The sequence below is a fragment of the Choloepus didactylus genome, chromosome 7 (assembly GCF_015220235.1).
Source record: "Choloepus didactylus isolate mChoDid1 chromosome 7, mChoDid1.pri, whole genome shotgun sequence".
NCBI classification, from domain to species: Eukaryota; Metazoa; Chordata; class Mammalia; order Pilosa; family Megalonychidae; genus Choloepus; species Choloepus didactylus.
In genome coordinates this window covers 125,864,609-125,884,181 of record NC_051313.1, presented here as the reverse complement: position 1 = coordinate 125,884,181, position 19,573 = coordinate 125,864,609, and the positions used below count along the sequence as shown (strand labels likewise).

Here is a 19,573-nt window from a genome sequence, read left to right as displayed (position 1 = left end):
CCTTTGAAACAGACCTGGATATAGAGACTTTGATAAAAAGACTTGATTTTCTTGTAAAGTGGGGATAGCTCAGATTCCAACCAAAGCTACTCCTATAACTGAGACTCATTTTCTCAGCGTTCCCTCCTCTCTGCGATGGATAAGTATAATTTTCATATAATTAGTCCTAAGGAATTAAATACCAAGATGACATTCCTTTATAGATGTTTCAAATTACAAACATTACAAAATACAGAAAATGGTCCTGAGACTTAAATGGCCACACTCTTTCCTGAATTCTATCTGTTCTCCAATGCTGGCATTTTCAGTTAAGGAGGTGACAAAATTCCAATCAGGTCACTGGCACTTACGTAAACAAAAACCTACACTGATTTTTTTTTCATTTATATAAATCTGTAGTATCCTTTCCCTGCTCACCTCTTCTGTTTGTGGGGAAAGTCTAAAAGAACTACTTTTACATAAATAACGACCAATTTCTGTGCTATCCTCTCTTCTCATAGTTCTCCATACTTAAGTCCAGGCTGGAAAATAGAGAATTGCTCTTAAAAGAGCTGACCTAATAATTAAACTGTATCTGGAGAAAATATAAGTGGCTTATCTCTTTATGGCCAGACCCATATTTATTATCCTGACCAGGGCTGCTGCAGATACAGCTACATAGGCTGTGGGTTACACATCTCCAGGGGTGCCATTCTGCTTCTGTTATGAGGTAGGCAAGGAAAAGTAGGTGAAATGACCATTATTTTGCATTGGCATTTAGTATTTACACTTTAGTGAAGACGCAAATAGACCTTACCTCCCAGAGCTTGTGAGAACCCAATTTATAAAATGAAATGACAGTAAAAATTACAGTATGTGTACTGAACAGCTAATTTGTGAGGCTTCTAAGAGCAGCCACCAGAGAAGCTACTAACTAAAGGAGTATTTAATGAAGTAAAGCCAATCATTCTCTCCAGGGTGCACATTAGGAGCTTAAAATAATATATATGCCGAGGTCCCACTCTAGGGTAAATACATTATAGTCTCTATGGGTGGGACCTTGGCAATAGAATTCAATAAAATTTCCAAGGTGATTCTAATATGCAACCAGGGTTAAATCCCAATAATTTAAGATGTAGAAGTTGATCTCTGTAGTTGTGATAAACTCCTAGAATGTTGAAACATACTAGAAGAGAAGATAATAGGAAGTTTTAAAAGTTTTAATGCTTGTACTGAGATAACTATTATGTGCTACTGAATTACTGAAAGTATTTTAAAATTATTTTTATTAGGAGCCAGTTACCTAAACAACCTAAGTTCATTAGAACAGGAGTATAATAGATCCCCAGTCTACTTACTGAAGCACAAATACCTTCTATTGGCAAAACATGCATAAACACAGCCTCGATGCAATACATCAAAATATTGATGTATAGTAATCCTATTAAAGGATGTTATGAATATACAAAACTGAATATTAAAACTCCAGAGTACCTTTGAAATCATCTACTCCAAAATCCCTCATTTCACAGTTGAAGAAACTAAAGCATAAAACAGTTGAGTTTTCCAATGTCACAAAGTTGCTTAATAACATAAATGAATTCGTTTAGTCCAATGTTCTTTCCATTCCATAACATAATGAAAAGTTAAAGTATTTTAAAAAGTTTCTCAATCCACTCAGATTCTTCAGTACTTAACAAAAGGACAAACTAGATATAATGCATCCCCTACATTTATGCTGTTCCCAGAATAGTCATATGCCAGAGTGCAGTCTCTGATGTTTGTTGAGAGCAGAACGGTATCTGAAGGCTTTTCCACAATCATTACATCCAAAAGGCTTCTCTCCTGAATGAATTCTCTGATGCTGAATGAGGTATGTGCTCTGGCTAAAAGTTTTCCTACATTCATTACAATTATAAGGTTTCTCTCCAGTATGAGTATTCTGATGTTCAGTCAGATGAGTGCTCCGGCTAAAGGCTTTGTCACATTCATTGCATTTATAGGGCTTCTCTCCAGTGTGAATTCGTTGATGCTGAGTCAGATGTGAGCTCTGGCTGAAGGCTTTATCACATTTATTACACTGATAGGGTTTTTCTTCTGTGTGAGTTTTTTGATGTTGAGTAAGGGATGAACAATGCCGAAAGGCTTTACCACATTCAGCACACTCATAAGGCTTTGCTCCTGTATGAATTCTCTTATGCTGCGTAAGGTGTATGTTCTGGTTGAAGGCTCTCCCACATTCATTACACTTGTAAGGTCTTTCTCCAGTATGTATTTTCCTATGCTGAATAAGGGATGAACCATAACTAAAGGTTTTCCCACATTCATGACACTGATATGGTTTCTCTCCAGTATGAATTCTCTCATGTTTAGCAAGAGATGAACTCCGAATAAAGGCTTTTCCACATTCCTTACATTCATAAGCTTTCTCTTGGGTATGAGTCTTCTGATGTTGATTAAGATTCGAGAGATAACTAAAAGCCTTTCCACATTCATTGCATTCAAAGGGCTTTTCTCTGGTGTGAATTCTCCGATGTTGAGTAAGAGATGAGCAGTAACTGAAGGCCTTCCCACATTCATTGCATTTGTAAGGTTTTTCTCCAGTATGAATTTTCAGATGTTGAGCAAGGGATGACCAATAACTAAAGGATTTTCCACATTCAGCACAATCATAGGGTTTCTCTCCAGTATGTGTTTTCTGATGTTGAGTGAGATTTGAGTGCTGGCTGAAGGCTTTCCCACATTCATTGCATTCATAGGGTTTTTCACCAGTATGAATCATATGATGACGGATAAATGTTGAAGGCCCATTGAAAGCCTTCCCACATTCATTACATTTATAGGTTTTCTCTCCAGTATGAATTTTTTGATGTTGGGTAAGGTGTGTGCTCCTGGTAAAGGTTTTATCGCATTCATCACATTTAAAAGGCTTTTCTCCTGTATGAATTTTCTGATGTTCCATAAAGTGGCCTCTCTGGCTAAAGGCTTTTCCACACTCATTACAAGTATATGGTTTCTCACCAGTATGAATTCTCTGATGCTGAACAAGATGGGTCCTCTGGCTAAAGGCTTTCCCACATTCATCACATTTATAGGGTTTTTCGCCAGTATGAATTCTTTGATGCTGAATAAGAGATGGACCCTCAATGAAGCCTTTTCCACATTGCTCACATTTATATGGCTTATCTCCAGTATGAATTCTTTGATGGTTTATAAGGTTTTCACTCCTGCTGAAGGCTTTTTCGCATTCATTACATTTATAGGGTTTTTCTCCAGTATGTGTTCTCTGATGGCGAATAAGAGCTGAGCAATAACTAAAAGCTTTCCCACATTCATTGCACTTACAAGATTTCTCTTTTTTAACTGGCTTTAAATTCTGTTTGACATTTGTTTTATGGTCATAGCATTTGGGAGACCTCTCTTCTGGAGCTATTTCTTGCTGTGTTACAAGGATTGAACTCATATCGATACTTTTCCCAAATTCACTTATATTGTCCCTTTCCCAAGTGGGTACTGTCTTTTCAGTTATTTTTATTTCCCTTGGCAGTATACATTGGTTTGCCTGCTGCCTCTCTAGACTGCCTTCAGACTCCCAAGTTTCTAAGAAGTTGGAACTCCAAGGATCATCCCTTTTGAGTTTATCCACTATTGTTCCTGGAGATGGCTCTTCTTCAGAAATGTCCAGCTCTGAGGCTGACACACTATTTTCAGGTCTGTTCTCCCAGTCTGAAAGAAAAAGAAAATGTCAGTATTTTCTGAATAGGGAAAAAGAAAACTGCCATTGTGGGAATGAGGTAATGAAACTAAAAGCAAACGCCTCAGGAAATTCTGAGTTTTCAAATATAGCTGATTATTTGAGGAGAAAGATGGAAAGAGCTAAGGAGAATGATATTCTTGCAAGCATTGGGGACTACCATTGTAGTAGGCCAAGCCCTCGACTTAGGGCTTGCCCTTATGAAGCTTGTTACTGCAAAGGAGAGGCTAAGCCTACTTAAAATTGTGCCTAAGAGTCACCCCCAAGAACCTCTTTTGTTACTCAGATGTGGCCTCCCTGTCTCAGCCAACACTGCAGGTAAATTCACTGCCCTCCCTGCTACATGGGACATGACTCCCTGGGTTGTCAATATCCCTGACAACGTAAGCCATGACTCTTGGGGATGAGCCTGGATGTGGCATCATGGGATGGAACACCGAAAACATCACATACTGCTCCCCCTACCAATTATTCATTTACTTTTTATCTTCCTGTTTTCTACTTGTGCCAGTTTCAATGTATTATGTCCCCCAAAATGCCATTATCTTTGATGTAATCTTGTGTGGGCAGATGTTTCAGTGTTGATTAGATTGTAATTCTTTGAGTGTTTCTGTGGAGATGCGCCCTACACAACTATGGGTGATGACTCTAATTGGATAATTTCCATGGAGGTGTTACTCTACCCATTCAGGGTGGGTCTAAAGTAAATAACTGGAGCCATATAAATGAGCTGACATACAGAAGGAACTCAGTGCAGCTGAGTGACATTTTTGGGGAGCTGAAGCCTAGAGAGGAACATCCTGGGAGAAAGCCATTTTGAAACCAGAACTTGGAGCAGATGCCAGCCACGTGCCTGCCCAGATAACAGAGTTTTCCGGACGCCATTGGCCATCCTCCAGTGAAGGTACCCGATTGTTGATGCGTTACCTTGGACACTTGATGGCCTTAAGACTGTAACTGTGTACCCAAATAAACCCCCTTTTATAAAAGCCAATCCCTTTCTGGTGTTTTGCATTCTGGCAGCATTAGCAAACTAGAACACTACTCATCTGTCCATACACTGGATAAAGGGAGTGTGAGCCACAGTAAGAGAGGACTGAAACTAAAGGAAGCAGTCTGAACTTGGGATTCACTGCCAATGAACAACACAACAAAACTTGAAGAACCATAACTTAAAGAAAGGACAATGTGGAAAAAGTTGGCTAGGTTCCCATATTTTTTTAGCCTGGAACACTGAAGAAAGAGTCATATCATTACTAGAAATGGGAAAGTTGTAAATAATACAGGAAATAATTTAGAGGAGGAAGCTAGGAAGCTCCAGTCTAAGCATTTCAAGGATTAGAAAAAGAAATGGAGTGTTGGACTATAGTAATATTTTGGGGAGTGGAAGACACCAAAAGAGGGAGACTAACTGTTCTAGTTTGCTAATGCTACTGGAATGCAAAACACCAGAAACGGATGGGCTTTTATAAAAGGGGGTTTACTTGGTTACAAAGTTACAGTCTTAAGGCCACAAAGTGTCCAAGGTAACGCGTCAAGAATCACGTACCTTCATGGAAGATGGCCGATGGTGTCTGGAAAACCTCTGTTAGCTGGGAAGGCAAGTGGCCAGCGTCTGCTCCAAGTTCTGGTTTCAAAATGGCTTTCTCCCAGGATGTTCCTTTCTAGGCTTCAGCTTCTCAAAAATGTCACTCTTAGTTGCTCTTGGGGCATCTGTCCTCTTAGCTTCTCCGGAGCAAAAGTCTGCTTTCAAAGGCCATCTCCAAAATGTCTCTGTAAGCTGAAGCTCCTCTCTCAGTTCCAGTGCATTCTTCAAAGTGTCCCTCTTGGCTGTAGCTCCTCTTCAAGATGTCACTCTCAGCTGCACTGAGTTCCTTCTGTTTGTCAGCTCATTTATGTGGTGCCAGTGATTTAATTTAGACCCACCCTCAATGGGTGGGGTAACACCTCCATGGAAATTATCTGATCAGAGTCATCACCCACAGTTGGGTGGGGTGCATTTCCATGGAAACAACCTAATCCAAACATTCCAACTTAATCCCCACTAATATGTCTGCCCCACAAGATTGCATCAAAGAATATGGCTTTTTCTGGGGGACATAATACATTCAAACCGGCACGCTAACCAAATGTAGGACAAGGAATATTAATTAGCTCAAAAGAGGATGGAAAAGAACAGCTGAAACCATAGGAACATATGGGAGAAAAGAGCAGATGTAGGGGGAAGATACTCGAAGGTTTTTAGGGTATAGGGATGAATAAAATATACTAACAAAGGAAAAATCAGTATAGTAGCAAATAAACAAAAGAAAAGAAAAGGACAGAATAAACAGTAAAACAGGAAGTAGTGTTGCCCAAGACAAGAGAGATGACAACTAAAAGCAGCAGGACAGTCAATGCTATGTTCAAAATAGCATTTTAGTTGGTTCTGCTGATAACAGGATGGTAAAGCAGACCCCAGGTAACACAGCAGATTGTCAAAAAGAGCACCTCCTGGAAGAACTTTGCAGTGAAGGAGATGGATATACCATGGAGTCTGGTTTTGTTAAAGGATAAACGGGTGTGGAAGTGGCTGATCTTCAGCCCTGATTGGAGTTACATTTGAACACAATAAACGTGCAGCACACCACATTGTTAGATCTTATCAGCAGAATTACTGTAATATCAGTAGTGGGGCAAAGACTGAAGGACTGGAGAAAGCTCCTAAAGTCCGGACTGAACAGCACCATCTTTACAGTAGAAAGGAATTCCCATCTTACCACATGCAAGGTCTTGGCACCGACCACAGTATTCTGACACCCCTGTGCATGGAGAAGTACTTGAGGATGCTGACTACAAGGGAGAAGGAGAACAAGTTGGACCGATTAGACAGAATACATATCAAGGTTATAGATCATGACCCTGCAGGGGCCATGTCACCAAGAGAGTCTAGAGAGGGTGGGAAGAAGATAAGGAAAATGATGGAGAGAAGACCCAGAGCCAATGACCACTTCAAAGTAAGTACTGCCACAACTCGAATTACCCATAGAGATGGCCAGAAAACTGTAAACCATTTTTAGAGAGATAAAGGCAGCAACCCTACCAGCTAAGAGTAAATTTTTCCACTCCTAATGCCAAAGAGGGAAGGACTGAGGGCTAGCCTACCAGGATGACCATCATTTGATTTAGTTATCCAACAGGACTATCGAATTCAGCAACAAAATATAAACAAAAGAATGGAGTTAAATACTGTAAGTACTTCCCTTTTGCCCGCTGACCAGAAAACTGGAACTACCTAAATTATCTACAGAACATGGGTTTTTTAAATTATTTTTATCTAAATATTTTCTCTTCTTGGTATGACTAAGGCATTCTTTGAAAAGCCTGGGATTTCTCCATACACATTTAAATGTTTAAAAATTGTTTTCTATCTGGTTAAGTTGGAAGTTTTACAAAAATCATTTTTAATTTGTAATGAAACTCGACAACTGAATTTTTGCAAAAGTTAAGCAATGGTAAGCACCAGTTAATAAAGCGCTTATTTAAAATATATATATATATATATATATATATATATATATATATATATACACATATAAAATTGTGTAAATTGAAACCATCTTCTAGGAGAATAATTTTAAAGATGTGGTATGAATAAAAGGATTTGTGGTGAGCAAGCAAGCAAGTCAGAAACGTTATATTCTATGCAACCCTCTTGCAAATTCATAATGCCCAATGCCTATTAAAAAACTGAGTGGTTCTCAAATAAGAAACCTGTTTAAATTTTAGCTAATTCCAGCATTTCCCAAATTTGATCATGGCACACTCCTCCTTCCACCCCCACCAATAAAAAAGAATCTCCCCTCCTCCCATTAACTCTGGAGCTGTATTCCTTATCTAGAGCAACTAGATTGGTACAATTCTCCAGGATCCCATTCTGGAAGAGGTCTCTGCAGAGTTTGGGAACTGATGGTTTCAAAGAAAGTTATTCCTAATTTTTGTGGTGGTTTGAGGCTGTTATGTACCCCAGAAAAGGCCATGTTCTTTTAACCCATTCCTTTGGGTGCAGACCTATTGTAGGAGGGAACTTTTGATTAAGTTATTTCAGTTGAGGTATGACCGACCCCATTCACGACATATCTTAATCCCCTTACTAGAGTCCTTTATAAGAGGATAAAGAATACACAGAAAAAGCCCAGAGAGCTCAGAGAAGCTAAGAGACAAGGACACACCCACAGAAGCTGAGACAGGAGGCCACTGAAGCCAGAAGCTTAAAGCAACAAAACCCAGGAGAGAAGGAACAGCAGATGCCAGCCACGTGCCTTCCCATTTGACCAAGGCATCCCAGATGCTGGCAGCCTTTCTTCAGAGAAGGTATCCTGTTGATGCCTTAATTTGGACATTTTCACAGTCTTAAAACTGTGTATCTGTAAGCTAATAAATCCCCATCATAAAAGCCAACCCCTTTCTGGTATATTGCATTTCAGCAGCTTTAGCAAACTGATATGATGAGGTAATAGGATCAAAAGCTACACACTGAGATTAAGAAATGAACAGGTGATAAAGGAAAAAAGGCTCCATCTATTTAGGTCTTATTTGATTTCTTTTAGCAATGTTTTGTAATTTCCTGAATACAGGCCCTCTATATCCTTGGTTATATTTATTCCTAGATAGATCTTATGGTAGATGAAGATTCTTAGAATTGACACCCAAAGCACAAGCAACAAAAGAAAAAACAGATAAATGGGACTGCCTCAAAACTGAATACTTTTGGGCATCAAAGGACTTTGTCAAAAAGGTGAAAAGGCAGCCTACTCAATAGGAGCAAATATTTGGAAATCATGTATCCAATAAGGGTTTAATATCCAGAATATATAAAGAAATCCTATAACTCAACAATAAAAAAAAAACTCAATTAAAAATGGGCAAAGGACTTGAATACATATTTTTCCAAAGAGGAAATACAAATGGCTAAAAGCATGTGAAAAGAAGTTCGACATCACTAGATATTAGGAAAATGCAAATCAAAACCACAATGAGGTGTTTCACACCTACTAGGATGGCCATATTAAATAAACAGAAAGTTGTAAGTGTTAGAGAGGATGTGGAGAAATAGGAACACTTACTCACTTTTAGTGGGAATGTAAAATGTTACAGCCCCTGTGGAAGAACTGAAAGCAGGGACATGAACAGACATTTGTACACCTATGTCCATAACAGCATTATTCACAATAGCCAAAAGAAGGAAACAATTCAAGTGTCCATCAATCGATGAATGGATAAACAAAATGTGGTATACATGTATGATGGAATATTCTTCAGCAGTAAGAAGGAATGAAGTTCGGAAGCATGTGACAACAAGGATGAACCCTGAGGACATTACGTTGACTGAAATAAGTCAGACACAAAAGGAAATTCATTGTATGATCTCACTAATATGAGCTAATTATAATAAGTAAACTCCTATTTTAGAATTAAAATCTAGAATATAGGTTACCAGGAGACAAAATGAGGGTAGAGAATGAGGAGCTGATGCTCAATGTGTGCAGAATTTTTAACTAGGTTGAATTTAAATGTTTGGAAATAGATAGAGGTGATGGTAGCACATTATTGTAAGTGTGATTAAGAGCATTGAATTATGTGTATGATTGTGGTTGAAAGGGGAAGTTTAGAAGGAAAGCTACAGGATAAAACATGGGACTGTATGACACAGTGAACCCTGTGGTAGATGAAGACAGTTATTAGCAGTACAAATATTAAAATGTTCTTTCATGAGCTAGAACAAATGTATGTCACTATTATGAGGAGTTAATATGCATGGCATACAGGAAAAAATATACCCATTGCAAACTCTGCACTATAGTTAACAACAATATTTTAACATTCTTTCATCAACATTAACAATTGTATGACACCAAGACTAAGGGAGGGGTATGGAATGATCTGGGGTTTTTTGGAGTAATGAAAATGTTCTAAAATTGATTGTGGTGATGAATGCACAACTATGTGATGATATTGTAAACCACTGATTGTATACTTTGGATGGATTGTATGGTGTGTGAATATCTCTCAATAAAACTGCTTTAAAAAAAAAGAAAAGGCTGCAGGCATGGAACTCACTCACTGTTGCTGAGTTTGGATGGGAACGAAAAGGCAAATGGATGGTGGCCAGAAAGATTAATAGTGTTGAGTGAAGATACTTGGAAACACAGGTTATATATTTCTGTTCGATGGCACTAGGGATGGAGCCTGTAGATCCAAAAGAGAAAACTGAAAGGGCTGAAAAGTAAAGTGGTAATTATGAGGTCAAGATCCCAAAGGAGATGGGAAAAGATGGAATCCAGAGTCCAAGTATAGCATAAGGCCTAAAATTAATATGTGATGCCTTGACATTGGGTAAAATTGGGAAGAGGCTGAATAGTCTAATTAAAGTTCCTTTCTCTACTCCGCTCTTGTGGACAAGGTTCCCTGCTTATCACAGGAACCAGGCACAGCCCCTGCTTAACTGTGAGTAACAGGCTTCATTTCCCAGCCAGCCTGGAGAATTATTCAAACAGGCTAGCTAATCACATCCTCCTCTAGGAACCAGGGAGCACCCCACCCTTTTGATACCACAAAGCCTGCCTCCCATAGCTCCTGGTTGTTCCTAAGTATAATACCCATGTAACACTGTGTCATGTGTAGCATCCTATTCCCCTGGGCTGAGAGTAAAGTGATTAATAACCTGCTGTCAATATTAGCTGTCCAGTGTCAGGTGCTGTGTATTTGGCTATCCCCATAAACCTAGGTGGGAATCTCTCCCTCACCAATGGGGTGAAAAGGAGGCAACTGAAATACTAGGTTGATAGGTTGGCTTTAGAAAAATGCAGTAAGGACACCTCCTCTGAAAGGTAGTATAAAAACAGAATATATATGTTGAGAAAGCTGGTGATTTGACAAAGCATAAGAGAGCCCAGAGCAGATAGTTTCCCACTTCTCATGGCAGACACTTTAAAGAGAAGCAAGCACATCCAAAATGCAGATATAAAATCCTCTTATCAGACTGGTGATTAGAATTAATGACACTCATCTGCCTGGTTTCCATTACTTACCTCCAAATGTGCCTACTGGAATGCTTTGCTCCACCACCCATGGTTCTGTCCCTTGCTCTAACTGGGAAATCACATCAGGTTTGGAAACTTGAAGTCCTGCTCATGGAGAGGAAAAAAAGGAGTCTGTCTGCAGTAAGGGAAAAATGCCATATCAGAATTCAATCTCATGGCTTTGTCTTTAGAGAAAAGGTTATGTGAGACAAATCCAACGGGAGTGGATAGCATATCAAACTTCAGTGTTATAAATTCCCAGACATGGTGGAGAACTGATTTGGATTCAGAAAATTATTAGTTTGTTTGCCGCTTTACTTGCTATGAGAGTAGAAACCTTTTCAAAACCTTTCAAAACTTAGCTATCTCTAGTTTTGAAACCTAAAGTCAAAACTAACAAACACAAGAACCCTCCCTCCTTCCCCCTCTCCCAGATAGTAACTGAGAGAAGTCATCCCTACCTATAGAGACCAAGTGTGTGTAATTTTCTAGTGTCACATCCCTGAACAGATCTCGCTGCACAGGATCCAGCTGTTTCCATTCTTCCTGGGTAAAGTCCACAGTCACATCCTTGAAGGTCACTGACTCCTGAAATACCAAACATATTTCTGCTTAGCCATAAAGTGTTTGCCTGGAAAAGGGGTAAAGTTAGCAATACTGAAAGAAGTATGGATGGAATACAGACTACCTACCTAAAAAATGATTTTGGTAACATTTCTCCCTATGTAAAATGAATATAAAGGCTGTACCTAATTCCTACAGTTACTGTAAGAATTAAATAAGAAATGTTCAATGGGAAATGCTTACTTTGGGGTCTGGCATATAATAAGTGCTCAATGTTGATCATTGTCCCCCTCCCCCTCCCCCCTCTGTGTTCCAAGATATATCAAATAATAATAGCATGTCCACTATCATCAATAACATTTTTACTACCTCCAACATGCAAGAGAATAGCCAAAAATGTATTTGAAAGAACTGGGAGGATAGACTTACCCCGCCACATTTCAAAATATACCAAAAGATAGAGTAATTAAAAGGGAGGCCTAGTATAGAATAAAACTCAATGAAACAATATAGAGTCCCAAAACAGACCCATGCTTATAAGAATTGTATAGGATTAAGCAACTTTCAAATCAGTTAGGATGTGCTGGATTAGTAAATAAATGGTGTCATAACAAATGACTGTCTATTTGAGAAAAAAAATTAACATGAGATCCTTACTTCACAACATACACAAAATTCCTATTGGATTAAAGATTAAATTTTAAAGAAAAAGCACAAATAAAATAGTATACTAAAAGACAGGAAAATAGTTTTATGAACTTGAAATGTGACAGGAAAAAATCAGAAGACAGAGAGAAATTTGAGTTAAACACATAAAAATGTAAAACATCTGGAAGACATCATCATTAGGAAAAAACATGAACAACCCACAACAAAAACAACAATAGGTCAACAACTCGAACAGGCAATTCACCCAAGAAACGAGTAATAAACCATGAAAAGAACTTCACTAAAATAAAATATAGTTAAACAATGAGATACCGGGATTGGCTCATGTAGACTATGGTAGGAATGGAAACCTATTAAAATCTATTTGGGGGACAATCTTACAGGATCTATCAAAATTTTACATGCATATACCACTTCATCCAGTCTTATCAGTTCTAGGAACCTCATGATGCAAAGACATATGTACAAGAATCCCTGCATCACTGTTGTGTGGAAGGAGGGAAAGTAAACTTAAATGCCCATTAAAGGACAGAGGCCAAAGAATTTATGGTACATCTACACTAAAGCACTTTAGCCATTTTTAAAATGAGTTGTATCTATATGTACTGATTAGAAAATATGTATACAAAGTATTAATAAATGAAAAGAATAGTACACGTGGTATGATCCCATTTTTATTTTCATGAATAGGAAAGTTTGTATGTTAATACTTAGAAAAAAAATCTGAAAGAATACACAACCAAATATTAACAGTGGGCTGGGGTAGTGAAACTTGGAGGAAATGCAGGGGAACTTCCTACTTTTTCTTTACTATGTATTTGAAACTTTGAGTGAGTATGCATCAATATTGTTTTAAAAGAAATAAACTTATTAAACATTAGTTGGAACTTCTGCTTCCAGCCAAAACAGAGTAACTGGTAATGGACCAACACTCCCACTGTAAACAACTATAAAATTGAACAATATATCTGAAACAAGTGTTTTCATATTTTGGACAACAGGCAAGACAGAGAACTGTGATCCCTGAGAGAAGGAAAACAAAGAAATCAAGTTCCACAATCACCTCAGTTTTCTGCAGGGAGGTACTCTCCAGACTCCAGAGCAGAGTGCAGAGCAAAGCATAGTGGTCTTATTGAGCTGAGAAGACAAAGGTGGCAGCTCAGAACTACTGAGGCACGGAATCTGCAGGGTAAATACTGGAGAGGAAGGAGCTGCACAAAGGAGGAGCGCCAAAAAGCTGCATGGGGTACCCTTGAAACTTTGGACAAATACAGATCTGCACATACACCAGGAGAGATTCCACAAGGCTAAAAAAAGAACAACTACTAGGAAAGTGTAAATTCAACAAAGATTCTGAAGGTTACACAGGGCTGAGAGATGTGCAAGTTCCAATCACCTAGACTGGAGAGACATCCTTGAATACCCAGGGCATTGAGGAGAAAAGACAGAAAGGTTATGCCTAGTGGTGTGCTGGTAAATGGATCTCTGAAAATAAAACAACCCTGATGTGTAGTATTTGCAGATTTTCCATGGCAGAAATATAATCTCCATGGGAACTATTAAGTTATCGACATGGCACCACTGAACAGAGTCAAGATATACAACAAAACACCTTCCATGAGCAGTTCCAGCACACTTTAGGAACAGGGCAAGTTTAGCCTGTGAGGAGAACCAAGTCTGGTTTGCTCAATCCTTGCTTATCTTCAGGGATACTTAGAGCCATGGTATTGATCCTTGAATAAGCCCTGAAAACTAAATCTTAAAAACATTCAGGGAAAAAGACATATAAATATAGGCAAAAATTAAAATCACAGATTTTTGTTGTTGTTGGAAACAATGCAAGCAAGAAAATAATGGAGCCACGTTATTAATGTCTTGCAAGGAAAAAAACTGTCCACCTAGAATTTGATACCCAGCAAAAACATCTTTCAAAAATGAAGGCAATCTTATCTCGACAGGTGAACTCGCTGCCCTCCCTTCTACGTGGGACCCAACTCCCAGGGATGTAAATCTCCCTGGCAACGCAGAGTATGACTCCCAGGGATGAATGCGCACCCGGCATCGTGGGACTGAGAGTATCTTCTTGACCAAAAGGGGGATGCAAAATGAGACGAAGTAGTTTCAGTGGCTGAGAGATTCCAAATGGAGTCGAGGTCACTCTGGTGGACATTCTTATGCACTATATAGACAACACCTCTTAGGCTTTAATGTATTGGAATAGCTAGAAGTAAATACCTGAAACTACCAAACTCCAACCCAGCAGTCTGGACTCCTGAAGACAATTATATAATAATGTAGATTACAAGGGGTGACAGTGTGATTGTGAAGACCTTGTGGATCACACCCCCTTTATCTAGTGTATGGATGAATGGAGGAATGGGGATAAAAACTAAAGGACAAATGGGGTGGGATGGGGGGATGATTTGGGTGTTCTTTTTTCACTTTTATTTTTTATTCTTGTTCTGGTTCTTTCTGATGTAAGGAAAATGTTCAGAGATAGACTGTGGTGATGAACACATAACTACGTTATCATACTGTGAACAGTGGATTGTATATCATGGATGATTGTATGGTGTGTGAATGTATTTCAATAAAACTGAATTTAATTAAGAAAAAAAAAAAAAGGACTGCTAAACTCCAGCACAATACATATTAATTTAGGATAAAGTGAAATATTTCAAATAAACTACTGTAAGGAAAAAAAAAAAAAATGAAGGCAATCTTGACCAAAAGGGGGGAAAGAAATGAAACAAAATGAAGTTTCAGTGGCTAAGAGATTTCAAATAGAGTTGAGAGACCATCTTATTTTTATGTATTACATAGATATTCCTTTTTAGTTTCTAATGTATTAGAATAGCTAGAAGGAAATACCTGAATCTGTTGAACTGTAATCCAATAGACTTGATTCTTGATGATGATTGTATAACTATATAGCTTTTATCATGGGACCATGTGATTGTGAAAACCTTGACTGACATTCCCTTTATCCAGTGTATGGGCAGATGAGTAACAAAATAAAGACCAAAAAAAAAAAAAATATATATATATATATATGTATATAAAAATATATATATATGTATGTATACATAAAAATAATGGGAGATAAGGGATTTGGGATGCTTTGGGTGTTTGTTTTTATTTTTTTCTTCATTTTAGAGTAACAAAAATGTTCTAAAAGTGTTTGTGGCGATGAATGCAAAACTAAATGATGATACTGTAAGCCACTGATTGTACACTTTGGATGGATTATATGGTGTGTGAAAATATCTCAATAAAATTGCATTTTAAAAAATGAAGGCAAAATAAAGACTTTTTAAAGATATACAAAAGCTGAAAGAATTCATCACCAGCAAATCTACACTATAAGAAATGTTAAAGGAAGTCCTTTAAGCAGAAGGAAAATGATACCAGATGGAAATATGGATCTACACCAAGGTTTCTCAACCTGAACACTACTGATATTTTGGACTAGATAATCATTTAAAATAATTGTGGGAGGCTGTCCTGTGCATTGTAGGCAGCCCCCTGGCTTCAACCCTCTAGATGTCAGTAACACCCTCCACCCAAGTCATGAAAATCAAAAATGTCTCCTAATGTTTCCAAATGTTCCCTGGGGGCCAAAGCACTCTCAATTGAGAAACACCGATCTACACAAAGGAATGAAGAACATCACAAATATTGACTACATGGATAAAAACATGTAATTTTTTTCTTATTCTTTAAATCTCTTTAAAATACAACTGACTGCTTAAACAAAAATTATAATGTATTGTGGGGTTTATAACATATGTATAAGTAAAATGTATGGCAAAAAAAGCATAACAGCTGGGTGAGTAGAAATGGAAGTATATTATTGTAAGATTCTTATACTATCCATTAAGTGATATAATATCACTTGAAAGTAGACAGTGATAAATTAAATCCATATACTGAAACTCTAAAGCAGCAACTAAATTAACAAAGAGCTGTGGCTAAGAAACCAAGAAAGGAAATAAAATAGAATCATAAAAAAAATACTCAACTAAAAGAAGATAGGAATAGAAGTAAAAGGGAACAAAATACAAACAGAAAATAAACGGCAAGATGACAGACTTAAATCTAACACATTGCCTATAAGTAACTCACTTTAAATATAATGACACAAATAAGTTAAAAGTAAAAGGATGGAAAAAGTTAAACAATGTTAGTACTAGCCAAATATCAAAGTAAATTTCAGAGCACACAATATTATGAAGTATATCAAAGGCCATTTCTCAATGAGAAAGTGGTCAATTCTTTAAGAGGACATAATAACCTTAAATGCTTATATATGAAGCCAAAACTTATAAAACTGCAAGGAGAAATAGACAAATATACAATTACAGCCTAAGATTTTAATGCCCCTATCACAATAATTGATAAAACAAGACAAAAATATATATATAAAAGAGTTGAATAATACTATCAACCAATTTGACTTAACTGACATCTGTGGTAGACAGAATATTGGCTCCCCAAAGATATCCACATCCAAATCCCTAAAATCTGTGAACGTACCTAACATGGGAAAAAGGGACTCTGCAGATTTGGTTAAATTAAAAGCTTGAGATGGGAGAGATAATCCTGGATTATACAGGTAGGCCTGATGTAATCATAAGGGTCCTTATAAGAGGGAGGCAAAAGGGTCAGAGTAGAAGTGAAGATGGAAATGGAGGTCAGAGTCACAGAGAGAGAGAGATTTGATGATACTGTGCTCCTGGACTTTGAAGATAGAAGAAAGGGACACAAGCCAAGGAAAACAGGCCACCTCTAGAAGCTGGAAAAGGCAAGGGAACAGATTTTCCCTTAAAACCTCCAGAAGGAATGCAGTCCTGCTAACTCATGTTAGACTTCCAACCTCTTAATCTGTAAGATAGTAAATCTTTATTGTTTTAAGTCAGTAAATTGGTGGTAATTTATTGTAGTAGCAATAGAAACTTAATATAACATGTAGCCAACAACAGCAAATACACATTCTTCTCAAGTACTCACTGATCATTTACCCAGACAGACCATATACTGTGCCATAGAACAAGTCTCAATAAATTAAAATGATTTAAGTCATTCAAAATATCTTCTACTACTATACGGAATTAAATTAGATATCAGTTAACAGAAAGATATGTGGAATATCACCAAGTATTTGGAAACTAAATGTATTAGTCAGCATTCTCCAGAGAAACAGAAAACCGACAGGAGACAGAATACACACACATGTAAATATTAAGAGATTTATTATAGGACTTGGCTTGTGAGACTGTGGGGATTGGCAAGCCCAAATTCTGTAGGGCAGGCAACTAATTGGGAACTCTGATGAAGGTTTTGATAAATTCCCCAGGAGAAGTTGGCTGGCTGAAGTTCTTTCTGACTGCTGAAATCATCCATTTTTCCCTTTAAGGTCTTCAACTCATTGGAAGAGACTTCTCTCATTGCTGAAGGCAATCTCCTTTGTTGATTGTAGATGTAATAGAGTCAATGATTTAAATCTAATAATGTAAATCTACATAACAACCTCACAGTAACAATCAGAACAGTACTTGGTTGCCCAAACAACTGGACACCACAACCTAGCCAAGTAGACATATGAAATTAACCATCATACTAAATAACACACTTGCCACCAAAGCAGTGTTTAGAGGGAAATTTATAGCACTAAATACCTCTATTAGAAGAGAAGAAAGGTCTCAAATCAATGATATTAGCTTCCACCCTAAGAAACTAGAAAAAGAACAAATTAAATGCATAGTAAGCAGAAGAAAGCAAATAATAAAGGGCAGAAATCAATGAAATACAAAACAGAAAAACAGTAGCAAAAAGTCAATGAACCCCAAATCCATGATAAATCTCTAGCCATATGAATCAGGAAAAAGGAGAGAAGGCAAAATTACCAAAATCAGGAAAGAAAGGGGGGGAAGAGAGGTAGCTCTACAGATTCTAGACATTAAAAGGACAACAAGGGAATGTTATGAATAACATTATACCAAATAATTTGACAAATTAGATGAAATGGATCATTTCTTTGAAAGACACAAAATCTCAAGCCCACTCAAGAAGAAATTTCCAGAGATGTCATATATCAATTAAAGAAATTGAATTTGTAGTTAATAACCTTACCACAAGGAAAGGTCCAAGCCCAGTGGCTTTACTGCTGAATGCTACCAAGTACTTACGGCAACCCGTGCCTGAGCAAAACAGGCCTGCAGATCTTTGGTGCACAGCAGTATGCATGACCTAGGCAGCTAAATGTTTAACCTATTGTCTTTCTAAGCCAGTGAAGAGAAAAAGGGTAAACTGACTTTAAAATGTAACTTTATGCAAGCAGGCAGGAAGTGAGAGGCTTAGTCTCACAAAAAGAGCAAAATGTAATTGTTCAAGTGTTATTCTAGTCCTTCCTGTACCCCTCAGGTCAGAATGACCTGTTCCTGCATCTATGCTCCCCCCACCCTTAGGAAGGCCTTTGTCTTAAACCCTTATAAAAGGCTTTCTGCCCTTTTTGCTTCGCTCGGTCATCTTCTCTACGAATGTGATGCCTGCCCGGCCTGAGAGAGCCGTCATGATGTCTCCACGACTTCCCACCCTGTAAGTAAGCCCGGAATAAAGGTTCATGTATCAGAAAATGCTTGTCTTCTTTGGCCTTTGGACTGGCATGGCCCTCTTGGGCTGCGACAGTACTTAAGGAAGGAACAATACCAATTCTACTCAGCTCTTCCAGAATGTTGAAGAGGAGGTAATATCAAAAGCAGTATAAAAAAAGAAAACTAAAGACCAATACCCCATATGAACAAAGAAGCAAAATTCTAATTAAAATTTTAGCAAATCAAATCTAACAATACATGCAAAGAATAACAAACACATCATGATCAAGTGGGGTATCTCAGGAATGCAAGGTTGGTTTAACATTCAAAAACCAATCCATGTAATTCACCAAATTAACAAATTTAAAGTGAAAAATCATATAATATTTTCTACATACGTAGATGTAGAAAAAGTATCTGGCAAAATGTGAAATTAATTCCTCATAAAAACTCTCAGCAAAGTAGGACTAAAAGGCAACTTCTTCACATAATAAATGGCACCTATGTATATCACAGAGCTACCATCATACTTAATAGTGAAAGACTGAATGTTTTCTCTTAAGATCAGTAAGAAGTCAAGGATGTCACTTTTCCCAACTTCTTTTAAACACTGGAGAATTTGCAAGAAGGAAAGGAGGGAGGAAGGAAGGGAGGGAGGGAAGAAGGAAGGAAGAAGGGAAGGAAGAAAGGATGGGTAAAGGGAGAAAAGAAAGGAAGAAAGAGGGAGACAGGCAGGAAAGTTGACAGAAGAAGGGAAGAAGGGAGGGAGGAAAGGAGAGAGGGAGAGAGGGAGGAAAACTTTACAGAGACATGATTGTCCATGTAGAAAATCTGATGAAACTTACCAAAAAGCTACTAGAAAAGGTGAGTTTTACAAGATTGCAGGAGATCAATAATCCAAGAAGAACAGATAAGCTATTTAATGTTCTGGGGATGCCCAGGAATGACTATGG

The 19,573-nt window shown here is 37.8% G+C and overlaps 1 protein-coding gene across 3 annotated transcripts in view; it reads right to left on the bottom strand.

Moving 5' to 3' along the window:
* Positions 1-1,248: 1,248 nt before the first annotated feature.
* Positions 1,249-19,573, bottom strand: part of ZNF184 (zinc finger protein 184) — a 34,348-nt gene continuing 16,023 nt past the window's right edge. Inside the window, exons 4-6 of one of the 3 annotated variants that reach the window (XM_037843587.1) lie at positions 11,256-11,382; positions 10,804-10,899; positions 1,249-3,705 (exon numbers count right to left, since the gene is read on the bottom strand). In XM_037843587.1, coding sequence (XP_037699515.1) covers positions 1,733-3,705; positions 10,804-10,899; positions 11,256-11,382 — 2,196 coding nt within the window. In that variant the 3' untranslated portion in view covers positions 1,249-1,732. Of the gene's footprint in view, positions 3,706-5,282; positions 5,331-9,836; positions 9,947-10,803; positions 10,900-11,255; positions 11,383-19,573 lie in introns of those variants that run through there. The other 2 variants (XM_037843589.1, XM_037843588.1) reach the window with 2 other exon arrangements.